We start from the raw sequence: 24077 nt of genomic DNA on the forward strand, positions 1-24077 counted from the left end.
GTTCTGCATTCCCCTGCACAGGGCAGCAGCTCCTGAGGTGACTGACTTTCATAGGAGAGTCTGCAGCAGGTGACTCTCTTCTCTTCAGAGAGTGTTTAATAGCCTGGGCTGGAGCTATTGTTAGAGGAGGTTCTGCTGCAGTAAGCTCAGGTCTCTGGTCAGCAGGGTCCTTCTGCCTCTGCACTGCCTTTCACATGCAGACTGCTGGTGTGTGCCTGTCTCAAACACAGTGACTGTTGTCAGGCATCCCATCATCACAGTTGAAATTACTCATTCCCCCATTATATCCATGCATGGATACTACTTAATTTTTCCCAATTACAGACAGGCCAGTCAGAACAAAGTGCTTTAAAACCTTGCTTTTAATAAATTTTTGCCATTACACAAGATTGAATGGTATTGAAAACTGGTAGTGAGGAACTGGAGCACAGTTGCAGGGTGTGAGAGGATGAGCCAGTGCATCACCCATGTTCTGATCCATTCCCCTCTGAGAACAGTCCTTAAACCTCTGGAAGAGACTTGTTTTCTTAAACATCTTTATTCTTTATAATGCTGACAGATAGAAATACATTAGCTTTTTATTTAGTAAGGAAGAATTAATCACGTTTGGTGTTAGCATAAAACCAGGTTTAATATGATCAGAAGTGGCCCACAACATAATTGCTCACAGTATGACAAAGGCCACCTGCTATACAGTAGCTTGCCTGAGCCCTGTCAGTGCTTGTGCCTGGGGTACTGATCCTTTACCCACCGAGTCAGGTGAAGCCAAGAAGGTACTTTAGCTACTTCCAGCTACACAGGACTGGGTGGCTGTGGCATTAGTAATGCTGAACAAGAGCTAGATGAGAAATAAGTTTAAGGGCATTAGGCCCTAGCTTATGAAAAAAAATTCTCACCTGTACTATTAAAAATACACTCAGAAAAATATATACAAGAGCATATCTTTAATCATAACAAAGGCAGTGATTGCTACATGTTTAATTCAGAAGTTTTGTAGGATATGTTGTGATTATTTCCAGATGTGTTTAAGCTGCCATTCTTTCCTGGATTGGAGTTGTGTTCAGTGCTCACATGGAAGAGCACTGGTTACCTCTGTATTTTACCTGAGGAATAACTGCCCCTCTGTCCTGTTACTGGGCACAAGTTCACATAACCCTGGGGTTGTCTCCTTAGCTTGCTTCACCCAAACACTCCCTGCATAAGCATCAGCTGCAGAGAGGTAGATTACATAAGGAAATGTAGAGGTTAATGCATTAATTAATGCTAAGTACAGGCTTTACCTATATCTAAACACTCACTCTGCAACATCCAGGGTCAGACTGACAAAAGGAAGAGAGCAGAACCACCAAGAAGAGAGGGCTGTTTCTGGTGCGTGGAGCAGTTCTGGCTTTAGGACGTGGTTTGAGATGTGCTCATAAAACACAAGAGTTCAGTCATGTGAGTGACTTTTGGAAGTGTCTTACATGGCTGCAACTTGTATTTAAAAAAAACTACAAAAAAAACCCCTCACCCCACAGCCTTCTCCAGGGGGTGGGGAGTCAGGTAACAAGAACCTCTCTGTACCTCATAGAGATGGAGCGTGTTATCATCCTAACAACTCTATGCTATGATTGAGATAAGACCTTAGGGACACCATGGTGAATCTTGGTTTTGAGTCACTCCAGCACTATCCTTTCAGTGAGAGAGTCAGTAACACTCATACTTCAGAAAGCACAGAGAGGAGAGCCAAAGCAGAAGGCGCCTGTGTCCTAGGGCAGAGCAGAACCGTGTGCTCTGCAAAGCAGGGAGGACAGGGATCTACCCCGGGGCAATGGTACCAGCTAACAGAACTGATAGTTGTTGCTCTTGAGAAGGGGCTGGCCACTCTCCTCTTGCTCGCAGGACTCCTCACAGCAGCCAGAGGTATCACAGCCACTGTCTTCCTCAGCAGTGGAGGGGAGGTTGGTATAGTCCTGTAAAGCAAAAAAAACCCCCACAAACCCCAACCAACCCCACCCCAAGTGTATTTTCAGTCCCTTCAGTGGTGTACGACATCTGTTTCTGCACAGATGACCAGCTGGGGATGCTAACTCAACACTACCCTTTGCTGTGCCCACAAGGCAGGGCTATAGCTGGCAGGACAGCCATACCCATGCTTTTGTGGAGCTGCAGGACAGCAAATCATGAGGCAGCACGCCTTTTGGCCAGCTGCACACCAAATCCAGGTGAATGGGGCAGGGCTGCTGCTGCATTGGTAGTTGTATCACTACCTGTATTGCTGCCCATAGAGGTTGCTGCAAGGCAGCTGTATTTCTTTGTCCGACTTCCTTTGGTCATGGTGGGGAGTGACTTAACCCTTCAGCATGGGGAAATCTGGATGCCCCTCTGCACTTCACCAACACTAAACCGCTTCCATCAGTTAAAGGTAAGGGACATCATTGGGAAAGTTGTCCAGGAGCTAGGTTTCTGTAGGGGAAAAGCACATCTCCCTTCCCCCTTCTCCTCCCCAAAGGTCCTCACCTGTTCCTTATGCACCTCCAGCTCTTTCTGGATGAAGCAGACGATTTGGTCAAAGGTAGGTCTCTGTGTGGGCTCCAGGCTCCAGCATGCCTGCATGATGCTGTACCTGCAGAGCCAAACAAGGACAGGGTGGTTGCACTGTGCTGCTGCAAAGCTGCTGGAGGGTCTGCAACCCCAGGCTCTTCCCTGCAGCACTTTGTATTTCAGGTACAAGTACTGAGCAGTCCCTTGCCTTCCTGACTATAAAACCTGCGGTCAGTGCATGTGCAGTGCTCCAGGGAAAATGAGCACAAAAGTGGATAGAGCAAAGTTCTAGTCTATCAAAAAGGGGCTTTATGCCTCCAGTACTTTTTTCCTTAAGCTTAAACTCATCCCTCTCCTGTAACCTACTCAGGCTTGCCTTCTCACAATCCTAGGGTCAAAAGTAGCTGACTCAAAAAAGAAAAATCCACCAAGTTCAGGAATGTAGAACTATAACATGAACTGTCCCATCTTCCTGTCCATAAACAGGAAATACTGGATGGAACATCATAACTGACTGCCCCAGGTCTTGCTTTCCTACAGAGGCAAGGAGCAGCCTGGTAGGAATCCAACCTGAACCTCAAGGACAGACACACCTCGGAGCAGCAGGCAGACCTATGACCAAGGTTCCTGTGCCATCATCTCCAGCCCACTGCCCATGAAGCAGCTCCAGCCACCCTGTCACCCATTGTGTGCATCTCAGCACATCCACTCACATTTCCAAGGGAGCGAAGTCAGGCCTGGCCATCTGGTATCCCTGCTTCACCATGCTATAGAACTTGCTGTTCACCACCATACCGGGATATGGACTTTTACCTGTGACAGTAACAGGACCAGAGGTGACTCTTAGATCAGAGGCTTTAACACTCCAGCCTTGTGGCATGGGAAGAGGCAGCCTGGAGCATCGCCTGAGCCAGTGCTATGCGTTCTCAGGGAGTTCTCAGCTAGAGCAAATCATCCAGGATCCATTGTTTTTAATGGTCCCTCTGGAAGCATAACACAGTGTTTTATAGCCCTGATAAAACCTAGATTTTTGTCAACCTTCTTGGAAACTTTTCTGCAGAGACATTAGGGCAGTGGTAAGCCATGGAAAACAAAAGAAGTTTGCAAGCTCGCTTCTTTCTTACCAAGGGAGAAGATCTCCCAGAGAAGGATGCCGTAAGACCACACATCACTCTGCACTGTGTAAATGCAGTCAAAGATGCTCTCTGGGGCCATCCATTTCACGGGCAGGCGGGCCTGGAAGAGCAGAGAGTCCTGCAGACTGGGACAAGCTGGGAGCTTACACTACACCCTGTCCTTTGTGCTCCAGCTGCACCCTACCCTTGTACCTTCTCTTGTCCCCATTTTAATTACTTACATTGCCTTTTACAACATAGTTCGAGTCATTCATGATATCACGGGCCAGGCCGAAGTCACAGATCTTGGCTACCCGTCCATCTGATATGAGCACATTCCTGGCTGCTAAGTCACGGTGGATGCACTGGGGAGAAGAGAGCACAACTGAGACCCAGCCAACATCCCCAACTAATTCCCTACAGGCCAGGCCTGTCACTGAAACAGCACAGGGGCAAGGGGAACATGCACTGCTTGAAAAGCCCCTATAAGAGGCACTGTGTCACGTACAAGGACCCAACCACTTCATTTGCAGTGCTAAGACATTGTGACATTTCATGCCATGTCTTTTAATCACTCATGGAGCAGTCATCTTCCCATGGGAGGAGGCTCAGAGCCAGGGGCTGTTGCCACTATGTCCTCATGTCTGAAACAGTCACACAGTTACTTTCTAATACTCTAAATGAGCCAGCTCTGGCAAACAGCTCAACGGCCACTTTCAGTTCCTTGTCCCTGGGGCAGCAGTGAAGCTGCCAATGTGAGAAAGCTTCACATCAAATTTCCTGACCTCATGTAAAAGCTGGGGAGAAAATGTTGAGATTAGCACGATGCACAGCCCTGGGTTCCCACCCTCCCCATAACACTGCCCTGCTGCCACGGCCTGCCCAGAGCCCATGGGAGACAAAGGCTTTGAAGGAAACACCAGTCACCATGGCCCAGCATGTCTGGACCCAACAAACGGAGCAGAGGCCCATTTCCAGCAGCAACTTGCTGAGCTTGGCCACCCCGTCCAAAAACATCCCGAGCCTTGTGCACACAGGATGGCTGGTGCCTGTTGGCTGGACTGGCGTTTCACACTTGGGGTGTGGTGGCAGTTTTCTTCTTGGCACTCACATTCTTTGATGAAAGGAACGCCATGCCCTGGGCCACCTGGCTGGAGAACTGTAGCAGGTCAGAGAGATTGAGGGGACGGAGGTCCTCCCTGGTTTCATCTTCTTCCCCTGAGCTTTTCCCTGAAATTCAAAGCAAAGTTTTAGAGATGCTGCAAACCTGGTGAATAATGCAAGCTATGGTGCATCCTGGTTCCCCGGCTGATAAACCAGACAGGATCACCAAAATAAAGAAATCCTAAAACCACAGAAATGACCCTTTAACTCACCCCTGGCTTGCGCAGAATCTGATGACGCTGAAGATGATGATGACGACACAGGTCTCATTTCAACATACGTTTCCAAACCCTGGCTTGAAAAGCCACTGTCACTGAGTCAGAAGCAAGAGATGGAGGCAGGCTGTTAGCAACCCTCCAGCAGTACCTTCTGCCCTTCTCCACATCCACTGAGAGAAGAAACCACATCCCTGCCTGCAGGAAGTGGCTTAGCTAGAGGCTTAAGGGCAAAAGGAAAGTCAACATTGAGGCTGATTCGGAAAGGGGACCTAGGTGCTCTGTGGTATTGGGTTCCAAGTACTGCTCCTCTTTTGTCAAGGAACCGCCCTTGGCTGATGGGGAGCAGTCAGCCTCTTGTCCTACAAAACCCACATACCCAATAGTGCAAGAAGCAAAAAAGTTTTGATTCCAGATTGTGGGAGAGCAGACTGGATCGAAACCTGGATTTGTTGTGGGATATTCAATGACTGCTGTCAAATACTTTGGAAAACTTGGGACAGTAACCAAGTCTAAGCACACACAACCCCAGGGGGTTTTACATCCTGGTATTCTGCAAGTCCCCAAACCTTTGGCCTTAATCTCTCCCTAGCACAGCTCTCTGCACACTTCTTCCAGCAAGCATCCAGGACCTGCATTGCTCAGCCCCGCATCCACCTAAGCTCTGCTCTTACCTGCGGATGTATTTCTTCTCTAGATCAATGTTTTTGTAATCAGCAGCACTGTCTAAAGAGGTGTCCAGGGCAGAATCCTGGATAATTATGGTTTCAGCCTTCTTCCTCAGAAAATTCAGCAGATCTCCATAGCGACAGTACTCGGTGATGACAAGGATTGGGCCTGGGAGAGAGGCAGAAAGGGTTCATTAAGAAATGACATTACTGTGACCTGTCCTGAGGATTGCTTTCCCTGGGAGGGGCAGCAGAACCCATACTGCACATCAGCATGTCTGGAAACAGCCAGTCCACAGGCCCTTGCAAAGTTACAGGTCCAAAAAAGACCACCAAGCTCATCAGCTGTCTCTGTCGTGAGACTGAGGAGAATAAGAGCCTCAGAGAAGCAGGCCATGGGAGGGGTTCATGGGGGAAGCAGGGGTGTGGGGTCCTACCTCCATAGGTACATGCTCCCAGCAGGTTAACAATATTCTCGTGGTGTCCCAAGTGACTCATGATCTTCAGCTCAGACATGAGAGCCTCCTGCTCATCTGTGTCTGCCGATGCTGCAAGACGAGAGGAGAAAGGCTGTGTGAAGGAGCGAGGGAGCGACAAGGAAGATATTAAGGGGGAGGACAGAAAAAGGTGTAGACAGACACATGGAACAAAAGGAAGAGACACACTCAGAGAGGAAATTGTGTCCTCTGTCTGGGCCTCCAGCCATGCGTGTCCACAAAAACAATGGCAGTGTAATTCCAGCACCCAATACTTGTCACAGAAACAACTAAAAAAGTAGGTGTTGCAGCCTGGGAGCACCAACACACATGGTGAACACGCACTGCATCCTGCCCAAAGGAGCTTGGGGGATTTCAGCCTTTGCGAGTTGCTCTGGGCTTACACTTTAGCATCTTCACAGCCACTTTGAGGACCGAATCTTCTTTGCCCAGACCAAAAGCAGTGGCTTCTACCACTTTTCCAAAGGCTCCTGCTCCAAGAGTTTTTCCTGCAGAGGGGAAAAAAAAAGCGCTTATAAGATGTTTTCTAGAAAAAGATTGAGGAGTTGTCCTGCACGCAACCTTGAGGAGAATGTCTGGTGGGTGGGGATTCTTGCTGAGCCCAGACAATATGACACATCCCTTAGTCAGGAGCTGGTTAACTTCTGAGGGGAACTCTACTGTGAGCAAAGATGGCATGAAAGAGGCCACATCCAAACATGGACTCACCAGCTCTATGCATTAGGAATGACCCCAGATGCAAGAGGATGGACATGATCCTCTCAATCCTTCCTTGGAGCAATGGAGGGCTAGGGGGAGGTTGTACCCTAACATTTGCCACCCTATGTGGACAAGGGCAGCAAGGCCTGGTTAAGGATGTTGCTGTAATGTCTGGATGCAGCTTTGGATGTTGCCTAGTTGCTTTGGCTCAGTCCCTTGGAGCATTTCAGCTCTGTGGTGAGCTGCATGCCACCAGGCAAGCAGCAAGGAAGGTTTCTTACCAAACTGGAGGTTATTCCTAGGAAACTCCCATTTTTCATTGTATGGCAGCTGAGTGGGATCAATGAAAATGTAGTTATTCCCTTCACAGGCCTCAATGATCTTCCACCGCACCTGGTACTTGGGTTTCTGCAAGGAAGAGATTCCAGTTACTCAGTGTTCCTCAAGTCCTGAGGGTTCCCCAGTCCCAGCATGCACTCTAGCTCTCACCCTGTAGGCATAGAGGGAAGACTTAGGTTTCACCCCATCAAATATTTCTTGCTTTGAACCTGGACTGAGTGAAAGAGTCTTTGTCTGGACAGCCTGGTCCCTTTGCTGTGACAAGGTCCCTCCAAGTCATCACCCATGACTGAGGGAGGTTCTCTTGCCTCTTTCACTTAAAGTAGCCTGTTGCCCTCATGTGAGATGGCAGAGCTGGGAGAGCCAGCATGTCCCACCAGACCAGTGGCTGACAGTGCCCAGCTGGTGCTGGAGGGATGTGTCCCCACTGTGTCCCCTTCCATGGTACCCTGGGTTGCTGAGTACAGCCAAACAGCGGAGCTGGCCCAGCCCTGCTTCCCTTACAGGGGAATAAAAAAAGAAATGGAGAAAGAGAAGTAAGAATTTATTCTTTTTTCCACGAATCTCACGGCAGAAGTAAGCAGGCAAGGCAGAGAGCAGCAGTGCTGGAGCCCGTGGGCAAAGGCAGTTGCCAGCTTGTTCTGGGTGTTGTCACTCATGTTGAGAGGGCTAGGGAGCCAGGCTGGAGGCACAGATACAGAGAAAGGCAGTGAAATAGCTTGGCATGAGTACCATGTGCAGCCTTTTCTCCTTTACAAGGAGACAGGCAAGGACCTGCACCACAGTGTGGCAAAGGTAGTCTCAGGTCCATCAAGGCAGGCACAAGGAAGCATGGGTGGAGTGACCATGTCTGCAATGAATGAGATCTCATGTCCCAGCTAGTGGAAGGTGTGTGCTGAAATGCTTCCCGTCACCATTTCACCTGGGTAGTTGCAGAGAAGGATGGAGTATATGGGTAGATGCTCAAAGCTAGGTTGAGGCATGAGGGACAAAAACTGAGGCAAACAGGTCTGCAGTTTTGATGCAAAAGCATCTGTTTGTTTTCTCCCCCACACTGCTTCTATTTCCTTTGCCTAAGAGTTGAACATCCATGCCCATGCAGGCTGTTCAAAGAGGCCCAGACAGGATGCTCCAAGATGCACAGTTTCTCATGGAGGTCCCTCATAAAGAGGGCACTCGAACTTGGTGTATTTGCTGTTGCCTGCTTTCTGCTCCATGATTCACCTAGCACTGCAGCAATCAGCCATGACTCAAGAAGTACATGGCTGAAATAAATAAAATGATTTATAAATATGTCCTGCTTCTCTTGGGCTTGCAAGGCCTTCCTAAAAGCTATTTCTTCAGAGCTGTGCTTACACATCCATCCACCTCTCTTTCTGGACTACTAGCCAAAGACAGCTCTGCCTGCAAAGCTGCAGGTGCTTGTTTGGGAGAAGGCTCTGTTGGATCTTCTGACAAACAGCACCAGAACTCTGCTGCAAAATTTGCATTCTTGATGGGCTGTCAAAGGAAGAGTGCCAAAGGGAGAGCTGAAAACCAGGAGAATTTCACCCACTAATGAAGCAGAGGTGGCTATTGATTGGTACAGTTTATGGAAACAACTGTGAAGGAATCCAAATGCTGAAAATGAGTCTTGCAGAGAAAATGGGGCAAGTTCTTATATAAAAATAGTGACCAAGTCTTCCTGGAGACAAACGCCTTCTAATATCATCCTGTTTCCCCATAAAGACAGCTTTTTATAAAGCATGGAGGAGAATATAAAGTAGATGCAAGTTGTGAATCACTTACTTTCTCTCCTTAATTTGGTCTGTGGATTCATGGTGACCAGAGCAAAACCAGCTGCAACTGACAGCACAGAACGAGCACCTTTGGCACCAAGGAATATCCACATTGACCTCTAGGCTACAAGACTGAAGGACCAGGGTGGGAGAGGTGTTAACACACTGGATTTGGTGCATGAGCCTTGCCCTGCAGCAGGAAACTCCTGGGGGAAGTTGGGAGGCAGTGGAGATGAGGGAGGTATCTTGCCTGGTACCTCCCAGCAAATGCTCCCTGCCTGCGGCTGCCAGCAGAGGCCATGTGGTCTCTGAGGCTGGGCAGGCCCTGCAGCCCTTGCTATGCAACAGGGAATCTGACCTGGTTGTACTTGTAGAGGAGGAAGAGGAGTAGGAGGAACAGCAGGACCGATGTGCCTATGCAGGCGGAGAGAATGGGGCTGAAGAGCTTGTTTGGGGGGGCCATGACACTTCCTGCAGGAGCAAAAAAACCAGGGATGAGTAAACCACTCCTGTTTCAATCCCATCTCTGGGAACATTTTGCCCAGCTGTTCACTTAGGCTTCCCCCGTATGCAATGCAACCCAGAGCTGGTCTCGGAGACACCCAAAAGAGCTCCTGGGAACTGAGGGAAGTTCTTGATGCCAAACTCAAGGCTGCAATGGTTCCCCCTGTGCACCCCAATTTCCACACAAACAGCACCAGGTGCAGGTCAGACTGACTGGGGACCAAGATCTGTGCAGCAAGAAGCAGCCCATCAAAAGATGCAACTCCTGGACTCCAGTGGGCTGAGCAACAGCTGGCTGTACTGCACCCTGGAGCTGGGTCCTGCACTTATAAGGTGTTCATGCTATGGCTCAGCCTTTGGCACCAGGCTATACCTAGCCATCCTGTGAGGAGAGAGGGCTTGTAGAATCTATTCTACCTCTCTTGCAAGACAATAGGGACATACATATAGGAAGATGGGCCCCCAAAAGCCCCCAAATTCTCCCCCACTTGTTTTCACCGCCAAACTACCAGTTTGTATCTTACTGGTGATGGTGAGTGAGTGAAACACGTCAAAAGCATTCCCCTCTCTGTTAATGGCCACACAGCAGAAGGTGAAATTGGCACCCAGCTCCCGGAATGGGACAACGCTCTCCACCTCCACCTCTTGGAAGGGCAACATGTTCACCAACTGGGGACTGGAGTCATTCAGCAGCAACCTATAGTCCTTGTTGTATCTGCAGAGACACCAGGCAGGAGAGAATGAGTGTTCCTCTGCAGCATGGTTGCTCATAAGTGAATTGGTGCCTGTATCAGGCTAGAGAGGAGACACTGGGAATTAGGATAGTAGCTCTATGAGACATGTTATTCACTGTCCAGTTAAAAGACCTCTCCCTGAACATCAAAGCCCTGTATAGACAGAGCCTTAACTGCCTTTATGTGGCTACAGCTGTGGCAGCAGTTCCCTCCTTGAATGGGACTGGTACTGAGACACAACCACCCCTGTCCAGGCAGCTGCAGTTGCCTCCCATCACACTGCAGCTCAGTCAGCCTGTGCTCTGCGGAGGGTCAGTCCAGTGGAGGTCCCAGAAAGATAACTTGGATCAGCCAGGATGCAGCTCTACAGCAACCTATGTCAAGGCACTTCTCCAAAGGACCCACATGTTCCTCAGAAAAGCATTGGGAGAACATGAATCACAGATGGCTGAACTCTTCAAGCTCAGGACTTTGGGAATAGTACCTGCACCTTCTCCTCAGACACTCCCAAAGAACCTTTTTTTTTTTTTTTTTTAAAATCAGGGCAACTTCCCTGTTGCTGTTACTGAACAGGCTCTGCTGTATTGCCTGTAAGCAAGCCCACGTGGTGCTGCTCAGCAGATGCCAGCATAGCAAGGGCAAGTGCACACCTTGGAGGTGCTCTATCTCCTGGGCATTTCTTACCCGTCAGAGTGAATGGGGCACTGGTACCACTCAATGCGTGGGGCAGGGTAGCCGATGGCTGTGCACTGAAGGATGCTGGAGTCATTGGCTGGCACCTTAATTCTGCAGACCCTTGGAGGAGCTGTTGTGGGAGGCAGATAAACAATGAGTGCTATGATCAGAGGAAGAGCACATTCCTTGTGCTCTGATTTACTTTCCATGTGTGTAACAATAAAACGTGAGGAACCCCTGTGCTATGCATAGGTTTGGGCTGCGTCCCACGTGCAGTCTGACTGTGTGTCCTTTGGGCTGAAAGCACCCTGGTACCCCACCGTACTTGCTGCCAGCTGGGCAGCAGCCCCAGGGCAAGCAGGGTGAAAGAACAGGCAATACCAAGCACTTACATTTCACAGAAATACTGAAGGTAACCGATGCATTGGTCTCATTGTTGAAGGCATAAAAGGTATAGAGACCTCCCTCTCCTTCCTGCAGGCGGTTCAGGAAGAACGTGTTGTTATACCTGCTTGCACAGAGAGAGTAAACACCATGAAGAAAGCTGTGCTGAGGAAACTCAAGCACTCACACGGTCTTTGCTCAGCAAGATGCCGCTGCTTCCTGTGCCTGGGAATGGGTGAACACTTCCCAGCACTAAATCCAGCCCATGAGAGGAACCTGATAATTGCTTTTTCAGGGGAAGCAAGGAGGGTCTGATCTTGTTAAGAGGAAAGACCTTTTGCCACCAAGTGCACAGCACTTCTGAAAGCCTATGGGTGGGTGAAAGCTCAGAAAGAAGAGTTTAACATCTAAATCATTGCCTTTGAAGGGCCAGAGGATGCTGGTCCTCCTGCCTTTGACAGAATGAGTTATTCATCCCATTTATTAGCCTATCAAGTCACAGTCCCTATTGCCCAGTCCCCTCTGCCCCCAGCCCATTTCTCAGATCCTAATGCAAGAAAGTTTGCCCTAAAGCCATCATGCTTGCCGAGTGGCATAGTTCCTCTTGTGGATTATTTTGGGTTTCTAAGAAAATGAAAGGGGAATTGCCAAAACTCCCCAACAAATGGAATGATTCTTTCAGTCCCCTTTTGGTCTCAGTTGGCTGTAGGCTTTGGAAGAGCAGGCCTGTACCCTCCATTAGATCTTATCCGCATAACAATGTTTCTGGCTTCTTTTGACATTGGGCATACAGTGCTGCTCAGTACATACACTCTCCAGACCACAGAGCATGGGACAGGTCTGAGGAGCAGTGAGGGAATTCAGTTTTTTGTGCTGTTCATCCACCCCTGCAATTTCTTCCTGCAAGGAGAGTGTAAACTTCAACAACTAGACCACAAACGTGATACTGACTTCCACAAGGTTTTCTAAAAAGAAGGCTGCCAAGTTAGACACAGGTGGTGTCCTCCTTGACCTGATCAGACCTGCTCACTGTGGTTTGCTAATAATACTGGAAAGAGAAGACAGAAAGGCAGAGAGTTTTCCATCAGCCAGTAGCATGGGGTCTGCCTGTCTCACAAGGAAAGCATTGTTGGAAACATGCCATGGCCAGTGTAGAAGAGAACAAGCACATACCAGTTGTTTCCAGGGATCATTTGGCCCTTGAATGTGGTGGTCCCAGAGTTCTTCAAGGGGTTTGTGTGCTCCCAGCCCCAGTGGAGAAGTTTTGGGTAAGCCTCAATGAGGACCTGCAGCTTCAGACTCTCTCCCAAAGCAACCTCTTGGCTGGTGGCTTGCACCGGGGTCAGGAACACATAACCTCTCTCTGCAGGATGGAGGAGAGCATGGCCATCAGCAGGCATGTCCAGAGACCCCAAATAAGCTTATACCAGCTTCATAAATGGATCATTATTGGAAAGAGCAGCCTCAAGCTGGGAGACTGAAGGAGGGAATGAGGCATTACACAAGTTATGTTGCCAAAGGAGTACTTCTAAGTTGCTTCTTTGTCATGGCAGCTTGGATTACACTCTGCCTGAGGAGAGCTAGAAAATCTTAGTGAACTCACATGGGGAAGGGAGTTTCACATGCTGTATCCTAATAAGTAAGGAGGCTAAAACACTATCTCCTGATTGTCTACAGAAGGCAGGCCCCTTAGCTAAACTCCTGGCTTCTCACTTGGAAACAGCGCAGACCAAGCCCTCTTTCTGAGCCATGGTATGCAGCAGTTTGGGTCATCAGCAAATCCCAGCCTACGAGCTGGGAGGATGAATTTTCCATCTTGAGATACAAAAAAAGTGTATAATAGACCTGAATCCTTTTATGTTACTGGTAGAGACAAAGATCCATACTCTGCTCATGTGGCTTGCCCTTGCTTCCAGCCAGCCTTTCCTGGTCTTCAGCATAACCTTGCCCCATTCTTTTTTGTTTTAAAGTTGTTTATAAACACACAGAAACTGAGAAGAGTTTCCCAATTTTTCATCCAGAAGCCAAAAAATTTTTTCCTGCCCCTCAAGACATTAAGGGTACACCACTTCCTTTCCTAACAGCTCCACAGTTCTCGTGTGAGCCTTCAGGCACAAGCGAGAATGATGTTTCCAACAACCAAACTAGGAACAAGATGGAGGCAGAAGTGGCAAATACTCAAGGCTAGGTGTGATTCAGTCCACACCTTCCTGGTCTTTTGGGGAAGCACTCACCTACTACCTGAAGCATTGTCGAGGCATTCCTGAATCCTGCTGAATTATTAGCTATACAAGTGTATTTCCCACTATCCTCCATGGTCACTGCTGGAACAGACAGGATATCGCTGATGACATAGTTCTCATCTTCAAAGCTAGAGTTTTTAGTTCTCTTGACCTGTCAGGCAGGGAGGAAACATCAGGCACTTTCTTGGAAGAGCAAAATATGGAACTGAATGAAATTTGCAACAAACATACCCACTACCTCCTGTTCTGGGCTACTAAGCTTTGTTATAGAGCCCCTGTCACTGAAAGCCATCTGTGTGGAGAGGCATATTAAACCCAAGTGTTCAGGGCAGATATTCCACAACAGTTAGGGTTATAGCTATTGTCAACCTTCTGACTGCAAGTTGTCCTTACATTGTGTGATCCAAACATATCCTGTATGGTTTTTCAACTCCTTAATAAAGGTATCATATATAATAAGAACTTGTAGCAAATCTTATATAACCATCTAGCAGTTAAAAGTCAGCACAACAGAGATTTTGAAATGCATTCCCTTTCTTCACCCATATCTTTTCTCTGCAGAACTGTTGTGTCCTGAACATGTTTGCTGCTTTATAAGCCCTGGCAGGGCTGGGTGGAGGAATGTTGCCTTAGTAGGTACTGTGGCTCCTGCTCAATGAACTCGGCTGAAACAACGTACTTTTCTTCTCTCTTGCAGCAAGATCCTAACAATGGGCAGGTGTTTCTTAACCGTGTCACCCCAAGGAAAGGATGGCCACATTCAGATTTCTACAGCTTGTTTGAATAGCTGCTTTAGTCAGGCAGTTCAAGGCTTTGCTGCAAGTGACTTGGGTCTGGGCAGTTCTTACCACCCTTTGCCTCCCAGTTTCCAGGAAAGCCTGATACCCCCTTGAGGCTGTGCACTTCAACTTACATTCTTTGCTGCTGTCACCCATCTGATGTCATATTTGTGGGAAGGTGCAATTACTCTGCAAGTGACTTTGAAAGGTTCGCCCACGATGCGCACATGGTCTATGGGGTCCATCATCACTTCTACAGGCTTCTCCTGTGCTACATAAAGGCAAGCAGGGAAAGAGTCAACATCAGCTGTCCCAGTGACCCTGTGTGCTTTGGAGACTCCCCAGGGCCTGACTACCTTCTCCTTTCCATCCTCTTCAGTCTCTTTACCCTGGCATTCTTCCCTACGGATCATCACTCCTTTCTGTGCACAAGTCTATGGGAAGTAGTACTGGTGGGGGAGAGCAGAGCAGTCAGCACCGTGGGTTGAAAGGGAAGGGGAACCTTCTGCCATGGTTATGTCCTGAGCATCAGGGCCTCAGGACCTGCAGAACATCGAGGAGATGGGTGGACTTTTTTCTCTGTTCTGTGATAGTGCCTGCAAAGATTTGAACACTGCTGAGCCCATGGAGACCCACCTGAAGGGGTCAATTTGCCAGAAGATGATGGAATTTTGCCTCCGTTAAATACCCTTCAAAGATTACAGGTTCAGAAGGTCTTTCCTATCACTGGCAAGGAGCTTTTCCTTAACTATCTGCTGTGGTCAGCTTAGCTATTGCTGTTTCCCTGAGGACAGCAGCAACCCCAATCCTTTACCTTCTTCCACAAACAGTCTTATTCTTGATGATCTCTCTATTTTTCCATTTATCACTGCTTGGCATCGGTAAGAGCCCTTCTGCTTGCTTTGCACATTGTACAGTGTTATTCCTTTCTTAGCACTGAAAGAATAGTTGGTCCCGGGTGAGAGACGAAAGGTGTCATCCATTATCAGAGTCACACTGGATCCATACTCGGGGGCCGTGATGAGACAGGGGAGCTCAGCGTTACCACCTTTGGTCACAAAGATCCGGAAAGTTGGAACATACCACACATTATTGGGATCTGTGGAGGAGACAAGGTAGGCCAGAGAATGGGATCAGAAAATGCATCAAAGCTGAGAAACACATTCCAGCAACAGCAAGTCTCCAGCATTACTGCCCAGTGGGAGTTCGATGCTGGGGCAGCCCTGCTCAACGCCTGCCTGACTCAGCTTCCAAAAACTCACACGACGAGCCCAATTCCAGCTAAGGCATTTGAGGAGAGCACAGCAATCAACCACAAATGTACATAGGCAAGAGACTGAGAAGTATACTTACCTCTAATTAAACTTTTCACCATGGTGTTAGTTTTATTTATCAGACCTCCAGCTTCCCTGTCCAGGATAGTATCTCTGGTACAAGGGAAGGGGTTAACTCAAGTAGTGGAGCTACCACAGTGTAACTTCTTCTGGGGTAAAAGAATATTTGGGGTTCAGGTCATGTTGCGAGGATGCAATTCATGTGATTCTCTCCCTTATCTGGGGGACTCATAATACAGTTCTGATTTCCAGATCTCACTACTCATTACAACACCCAACAGACTTTCATCTCTGTTTTTTCAGGAAGGGAAGCCAAGGTAAATGGAGGGAGAGGTCCAGGCCATTCCCACATATGCATGAGATGCAGCTCTGTACTCTACCCCAGTGCTTCAGCCATGGGCCCCATTTTATGTGGGTGAGCCACTGCCCCACTAGGAGACTGCACTGCTTCCCACACACACAACCACAGCCATAGAGAGGACCTGTGTAATGGCTGTGCTCCCTGAAAGGAGGCCATTCTGCCAGTGTATGTGGGAAGAGAGAAGCACGGTTACCTCGCACGAACAGATGCACTGTTGCAATGCCCTTGTCACTGCTGTTGACATAAGCACAATTGTAGGTGCCTGTATCCCTGTAAGTGGCCTTGGGAATACTGAGCGTGCTGCTAGTGTGGTTGCTGAATGTATCCTTTCTGCCTTCCCATCCAACTTCAGACTCTCCTGAGCAGTGCAAGACGACTGGATCACCCGTGTTGACAACCAGAGCAGGGAGGTCAGGGCTGATCACTGGGGATGCCGAGCCTACAAAGGAAAGAGAAAGAGTGAGGATGCAAAAATGATCCTTAAAGATGCTCTGTTGGAGTTCACACTGCTGAGCATGGAGTAACTCAGCATCAGGAAGAGGCTGAGCTTGGGATTCAGACAGGCTTTTTGGCTCACATTACTCCAACCATTCTCCATCCCACCAGACCAATATGGCCTGATACTCCAAGGAATGAATTTCAGGGAAGAGAGAAAACCCCACATGTGAACATTTAGAGCACTGGGACAGGAAGAACAATCATCTGGAGCTGATCAGGTCAGATGCTAGCTTGGAAATTGCTCCTGACAGATTTTTCCCTCTTCTTGCAACAGTTTTCCTTTTGCGGCAGAGCTGGAGCTACTATATGAACTTGGTTAGCCCATAACAACATTTGGTGAAGTTTAAGTCAAATCTAGTGGATGGGGCTCTCTGTTACACTGGTGCTGCGATAAGCTAGAACAGACCTGGAAAGATCTGCAGAGCAGGAGGTCAGTGGATGCCCTTTGGGAAGACTGGCTTTTTGGTTGCCAGGTACTAGATTTTGAAGGACACCTACTTATGCCTTATCATAGAGCCACACAGTGCATTCTCCTTGCAGATACCATCAACACATTATGAAGTGAGTCAGCATTATTATTGCTATTTGGGGTTGGGAAACAAACACAGAAAAGCTAAATGGCTCATAAAAGCCCATAGCTGCAGTTGTACATACAGCACACCAGGCCATGCTGACACTGGCATTGCAACTCAGCTTTGAAAACGGCTTCTCTGCTGGCTAATAAAGGGGAACCAGGGTCCCACTCCAGCCCTTAGTGTCAGAGGGAAATATTTTTTCCCTGTGTTGCCACGTCAGCGAGTTCTTTGAGTCACCACCTATATTTAGGGTGGGGGGGGAAGTGAGAAATGAATCAGTGCCGCAGGGCTAAGGAAGCAGCAGTGCTGCCACCCCCACACCAGGCCTTCGGGGAGGACAGGAAACACATTGCAAATGGCTATCTGTGCTTGGGGGGCTCTGCACCCCCCTCCAGCCCCTATCCAGGGTTATTCTCCCACTTCTGCTTTCCTTCCCAGTTGCTAACCCATCCTCACATCTTAAAGGAACACACACAGAAGTTCAAATACTAAGTATAAAGGTAGCTGCCCAATTGATAAATTCATTGCTTTTTGTAGAGGAGGTCAGTGCAGGCAGGTAGCAGCAGAAACAAGGGCTGAGTTTGGTCTTGTGATGCCTTGAATGCTGCAGAAGACTGCTCTGGACTTGCAGGAGCTCTTTAGTTGAAAGATTTGTTGTCCAAATGAATATAAAACCCATAACTCATCAGGAAGTGGGAGAGGGCAAAGCACCCTATAATGGCACCATTAGTCCAGCTGCACTTACATATCCTTCAGGGGAAAGGGGAATAGCGGCCAGATGTTATGGCCCTTGTTGCAGGGAGGAGAGGAGAGAAGGCTGCTTATGGTCATGGGTAGCAAAGACAGTTTAAAGCAAATCTGTTTCCAGGCACTGCCTCAAACACTGTCCCTGAAACACAGCCAGCAAAAGAAGCACACACCCATCCTCATCCACCCATGCTCACAGCTCATTTGGTGAGGAAGACTATGTCCAAGGTACAAATGTGTGTCCTGTGCTACCAGCTGCGCTCAGGGCTGTAACACCAGAGTCCTTCCATCAGAGCGCAAAGAGAATCATTTAAGCAGTCTTGGGCTGATGCCTCCCTCTGTGCAGTGAAGGGTCAAGAATACAAGACTCAAGGCCCTGGAGAGCATTGCTGGTGCGTGACAATGATGCAGTTGCCCAGGGGAAACCCAAACAAGGCCTGGATCAAACTTGCTGGCACTGCAGGAAGAAGCAGAGGACAGGGAGCTTTGGAGCATGGAATATTTGACATTTTATCTCCCTGTTTTTTGGTTGTTTTTTTTTTTTTAGCAATGCTTTTATCTTTCTGTGGAAAGAAGAGAAGCCTCATTTATTCCCAAAGTGGAGGAAAAAACATACCCCAGAATCCCTTGCAAAGCCACATTTTCCACATGTGTGAGGTACAATGTTCCTCCCCTTGTGTCAAGCCCCACTAGAAAACATAGCTTAGCAAATCTCTGTTGCTTTTACTCTCTATCACTGGATGCTTTTCCCTCACCTACTCTCCTCTTTAGCTATTCCTCCACATCTAACACTTCAGCACCATTCAATGGGGGAGCCATGCTCTTTGACTCAGAGCTGCATTCAAACTGTCTCAGGGAAAAACCATGTTGTAATTGGTCCTTGGTTTGGCTATAGCAGGAGGACAAGAAAAACAAGAGTCATGTCACTCTGTGTCCTTGTCATCAACCTCCAGTTACTACTGAGATGCTATGGCCAGAAAAGGCTCAGGGTAGGTGCTCTCCATAACAGCGAGGAAGAAGCCAGCAGCCTTCAGCCTATCACTGGAGACTCCTGTCAATGGCACAACCACCACACAAGTGGAGTGAGGACAGATGGGGCAGAGACACTAAATGCAGGACAAGGCAGGTGAAGGCCACCTAAGCATCCACTCCATGTGTGCTGGGGGATGAGTTAGACCAGCAGGTCCTTTTCCAGAATGGGGAAGCAGGGCTGCTGGGGGAGGCTTTCTCCCTGCTGACCAGTGTGCAATCTTGCACGAAGCCCAAGGATGTCTCTCTGCTGCTCTCCAGCAGCTTCCGCAGCATTACCAGTAACTGCTGGCCAAAGGTTTTACCACACTTGGGTTGTGCAACCATGACCTCTAGTTACAACTGCAGGCTCTGTCCTTGCCTCTCCCATGCCAGCCAAAACATTACTTTCCTCTGCTGAGGCTTTGGAAATGGTGAGGAAGGAGAAGTAAAGACTGGTAAGACAGAGATGCTTAAGACTCTTACCACAGAAACCAGTCATCAGGACCTTGACTTGGTCCTGGGGGATAACCAGGCTAAGGTCTGGCCCTCGGAGGGACCCATACCAGGCTTGAGCTCCCCTGCCAATGATGGCAAGGAAAAGCTTGGTTTCTGAGGACACCTTCCCCAGAGTCACCTACAGTATCTGGGGAGCAGGGGGTAGGGAAAAGGCTGCTCATCACATCTCTGCTTAGGGCTTCTACCTCAGAGGTTTAGATTCATCCACAAGAAAACTCCAGGAAGACCTCTCAAGATGGCCAAGAACACAGACGTGAGCTGATCAGGTTTCAAATCTTTACTCTGCTTGATCTGAAGCTGGGATTTGAGCCCCTGACACTCCCCAACAAGAGCCCAGATCACAGTGGTCATACTACATCAGCCCTGGGTACTCTCAGAAGATGCACTTGCAATCCAAGAGGTAGGAGAAAGAAGTCAGGCTCTGGCTCCAGCTTGAGGCTATTGCTTTGGACAACCTTGGCATACTACAGCTTTGTGCTGCAGGTGGCCAACAGTGCTGGTACGCAGACAAATGAGTGTCTAACACCCTGACATAGCAGACATTGCCTGATGAAGATGTCACAGCTGGTGACCTGCATTGCCCAGTGCCTCAAAGAACCTTTGGAGAGATCCTGACAGATATTGTTATGATCTCTCACGAATCTATATCAGGTCTGCTTAGTCCCTATTATCTTAAAAAAAATTATGAAATTAAAACCCCTGCAGCCTTCACAGCCCAGTTCCCAGCACAGCAGACCTAGAAAAAGCCTGCTCAGCATGTCAAATACATGACTTGAAGTGAAACACCATGCAGTACAACAGCAAGGGGGTGCAAATTTCCTGGGCTGAAAATTGCCCAGGAAAATATTGAAAAAAATTGAAAATATGAACACAGTAGTGGCTCAAGAGGGATACGCTGCCTCCTCATTACATGCTGAATGCTTTCCCCCCTAGATTGCCCCCTTTCAGGGGGAACTTCACACCAGAGTCTCATTGTGTGGGAAGCAAGCTCAAGAGGAAAAAAGAAGGAAAGCACCACACAAGATCCGAGAGCCAGCACTTAAGACATAAGACTAGTAATACTGGTTTTTGTCTGTTTGGTTGCAAACCTCAGAACAGGCTTAGTGACTTTTTCTTGAGGTTGATGGGTTATTGCCTCCTGGCCATCTCCAAAACCTCAGAAACCAGGCATATTCACCTTTCCCTTCTTGGCTGCCCAAGTTCTGTTTCCATCACATCCTGGCTCTACAGCCCTGTTGTATATGCCAGCACCACCAGAAAACAGCAACCCTCAGGCATCTCCAGCCAGGCATGAGGTGCATTGGAAGGTTCCGATGCAGCCAACTTTCCTGACTCCTTCACCTGCAGGCCACGCATCTCCAGTTCTTGCCTCATTTGGGCAAAGGGTAATTCCAGAGACAGTTTCCCTCAGGACACTTTCTGCTGAACCTCTCCTTCCTCCTAACCCCTGCCCAGACCCAAACAGCAGGCAGTTTCCCTTTCCCATCTCCTCACTGCTGAGGCTCTTCCTACGGTACATGCACCTTTCCATACCCCTTGACCTTACCTCAGCAGTGCTGCGGGCAGCCAAGAGCAAACCCTCAGCACAGCCAGCTCCAGAGCCAACGCAGACTAGCGATGCACTGTCTTTCCACTGCTGTCCTCCCCCTATAATGACAGCCAGTTCTGGATGGTCTTCAGGAAGCTGCTACAGCCTAGTCTGCGCTAAATGTCAAGCGAGTGTCTCTTCCCTGCCGTGCCAGGGAGCAGACATGTTCTCTTGCCTGCTCCCTGCCCATGCTGAGGCTCCTTGAACCTGCCCGCAGCAGCAGCCTCACGCAGCAGTCTCCAGAAGCGGGGACTGTCCCAGCCCACAGCAGGCTTTTGGTAGACAGGACTGGGAGCCAAGCGTCCCTTAGTCCAACTTCGTCGTTGCCCCATCCAAGGCTGTCACCCCTCCTCGCCCCAGGAGCGATGGAGCACTTATACCAGACACCCAGGAAATCCTTACCGCATCCCAAAACCGCCCCAGAATGACACAGAGACACGGCTTTGGGGGGCTGGTGGACCTACCATGCCAGGTACCAGTTGCGGTGAGCAGCAGGAGGAGAGCAGGACCCATGTCCTCAGGGACCACCGTGCCTCCAGCGTGGAGCAGGGACACAGCTGAAGGATCCTCTCACGCAGCGGGCGCCTCTCCTCACAGGCACTGTCCCCAGCACTCCCTCGGCAGGAGCTTCTCCTTTCTGAGTTGACCACAAGTTAAGAAATTCCCTTTTTTTTTGTTTGTTTGTTTTTGAAACAGAAGGGGAGGGAAAAAAAAGCGATGCTTTGAGACGTCAGCGGTGACAAACCCCCTTGTCAGAGGTGGGGCCGCGCACGTACCCTGCTGCAGGGCCTCCCCTCGCTGTCGGGGCCACCCTCCCGCCGCTGCAGACCCCTTCCCAGGGCTCAGGACAACCTCAGTCCGCCCTGGCTACTGCCACCCAAACCCCCGGGGACCGCTGCACGCTTGCTTGGGGACAGAAAGAGCCAGGCTGGGACGCACCTTGGTGGCAGGGGACTCCATTTTACCTCAGGCCCAGTGGCTCTTGCTGGCTTCGGGTCTTGAGGGCCCACGCGTGGCCAACTCCCCCACAACAGGCCCACAAAGGTGATTCAGCCCAGGGCAACTCCCAGGTGGGAAAAAGCCCGTGAAGGTGATAAATTATTTTGTTTTGACCAAGAGCATGATCCCTGATGCAGAGAGGGGTCCTGTGGCTACACGGGATCACCCCCAAGTCCCACTCCAGCACTGCGCAGAGCCAGCTGCAGGCTTGCCTTCACCACCCTCCCCAGCAGGGACAACCGTTGGGGTCCAGCCTGCAGACCCTTCCCTGTCCCCAGCTGGGCTGGGGGACACACAGGGACCCCAACCCTCCTCCCCTCCCAGTACCTCCAAGCCTGGGGCTCACAGCAACCCCATCACCATCAGGCAGCCACAGGGCTCAAGCAAGAACCCCCCCTCTCCAGGAACCCATCTCACCCAGTCCTCCTGCCTTGCTGGTGGGGAGGCTTTTTGAAGCTGTTTTCTAATTGTCAACATGGCAGGCACCTGGGAGCAGTAATTAGGCACTTCATTAACCCTCCAGTGAACTGTGACTCTTCCAAAACAGGGAGCGAGGGTAGGCTAGAAGCAAAACAGCTGTCCTAGGGATGCTCAATTCAGCAAGATGTTAGGAGGTCAAGTCAGACACAGGGTGCCCCTTGCTCTCTGCTCTATCTCGGTGAGGATAACCTCACGCTGCAGCAGAAGTTCATGACAGTTCACGGCAGCTCTGGGGTGAGAAGTTAAGGCCACCACCTGACAGCGCTGGGAAGCACAGGGGAGGAAGGTCCTGCCCGGGGCAAGCTGGAGGGCTCTGCTTTAGCTGTACCCAGCTGCAGCCCCATCAGCGGGCAGGTGGTAGGGATACTGGCTGCAAAATGTGGGCAGAAGGAGATGAGCTTTTCCAAAATGTCTGCACAGAGGTGGCTGTTGAATCTGCACTTGCAATGCAAAGGTGCAAGGCAGAGGAGTGCCCGTCCTGTGTCCACAAACGGGAAGGGAATGGGCTTCTCCAAAGGGGGCAATTAGCAAAGTACCAGCAAGACAAGTTCTTGGGGCCAAGAGATGAGAGCACGGCTGACTGTGCTGAAGATGACTAAGAGTCATGGGAACGTGGAGAGATCTCTTGGTTTTGGCCAGAAGGGTGGCTGGAGAGCATGAGGGAGTCCAGAGAGAAAGAAAGGCAGCTTTTGGCTGGAGAAGATTTCCTCTCAGCAGTTTTTCCTGGCAGGATGTGGGGAAGAAGAACATGAACTAGAGGCAGTGTGGTGCACTGGGGGGCTCCTGCCCAGAGCTGGGGGGCTGTCAAGTGGCTGGGCCACAGGAGACATCTGCCTGATTATTCTTTCCTCCTTTTGAGCCAAAGGGGCTTTTTAAAGGATGTTTGTTTCCCTCCTTCTTCTTTTTAAGTTGTTTTTTTTTTTTTTTTTCCAGGAACAAATGCCAGCTCAGAGAGAACTGACTCACCAGTGTGAACAAGTATTAAACCAGACAGGTTCAATACAGAGAAGGGAAACAATATCTCAGCCTGCCTTCTCTTTGAGGCGGCCACTTGCAGAGCATCTCTGATGGCAGTGGTCCACAGGTGACAAGTCACAGCCTCTACACATGGGTCCCCAAGCTGGGCTGAGCACACCTGGGGATGCTCAGTGGGACAAGCTGTCTGTTGGGGTTCCTCCCTCGTTGGTGGCCATCTCTTCCTGTCGGCAGGCTGCACCCCAAATCCTGTGGTTGCAAGCAAGCAGCTCAGCCACAGGAGTGCTGTTGGGGCTCACATGCCCAAGCAGCTCTGAGCAGGGATGCTTTCAGAGGAGCTGCAGCCTTACTTTGAGTCACTTGAAGCCCAGAGATGTCTGTGGAGGCCCCGATGGCCAGGAAGGCGTGCTGAGAGACGGCACGAGACTTGCTGAGTGCCTGGCTGGCTGCAGGCTGGCTGTGGAGGGGAGAGTGGAGGCTGCTGTGAGTCCTGGTTGGGAGCACTGGGAGCTCAGACTTGTTTCCCAGGCTGGGAGTGGGGCTGGGCCATTCCAGCCCTACAGGACCCCTGCAATGAGTACAGCTGGCCATGGTGTCACGCCTGCCTGAACTGCCCTGCAGCAGTCTGGGGACAGATGTGAAACAGGCCAGGGTTTGTCTCTGCAGTCTGAGTTTC

General features: G+C 49.6%; 1 protein-coding gene across 1 annotated transcript; it reads right to left on the reverse strand.

Annotated features, from left to right (window-relative positions):
- Window positions 1-344: 344 nt before the first annotated feature.
- Window positions 345-21639, reverse strand: CSF1R (colony stimulating factor 1 receptor). Its single transcript, XM_075056544.1, has 21 exons — window positions 21412-21639; window positions 16206-16451; window positions 15132-15416; window positions 14452-14588; window positions 13530-13689; window positions 12469-12658; window positions 11304-11419; window positions 10921-11041; window positions 10027-10217; window positions 9357-9469; window positions 7163-7289; window positions 6566-6670; window positions 6123-6233; window positions 5692-5854; window positions 5015-5115; window positions 4750-4868; window positions 3881-4003; window positions 3648-3759; window positions 3237-3336; window positions 2500-2605; window positions 345-1952 (listed from the first exon to the last, which is right to left on the reverse strand). Exons 1-21 carry the CDS (start codon window positions 21458-21460, stop codon window positions 1821-1823), a joined length of 2907 nt encoding a protein of 968 aa, XP_074912645.1. The 5' UTR covers window positions 21461-21639; the 3' UTR covers window positions 345-1820.
- Window positions 21640-24077: the final 2438 nt, after the last annotated feature.

This window comes from Buteo buteo, chromosome 24 (assembly GCF_964188355.1).
Source record: "Buteo buteo chromosome 24, bButBut1.hap1.1, whole genome shotgun sequence".
Classification (NCBI taxonomy): Eukaryota; Metazoa; Chordata; class Aves; order Accipitriformes; family Accipitridae; genus Buteo; species Buteo buteo.

Excerpts from the sequence above, each read along its gene's own strand:
- CSF1R (XM_075056544.1), bottom strand. The coding sequence starts at position 21,460 with ATGGGTCCTGCTCTCCTCCTGCTGCTCACCGCAACTGGTACCTGGCAT. Across the intron at positions 11,420-12,468 it reads ATGATCCCTGGAAACAACTG|GTATAACAACACGTTCTTCC; the intron begins GTATGTGCTTGT and ends CTGTGCAAGCAG. Across the intron at positions 6,671-7,162 it reads TAGGAATAACCTCCAGTTTG|GAAAAACTCTTGGAGCAGGA; the intron begins GTAAGAAACCTT and ends TCCCCTCTGCAG.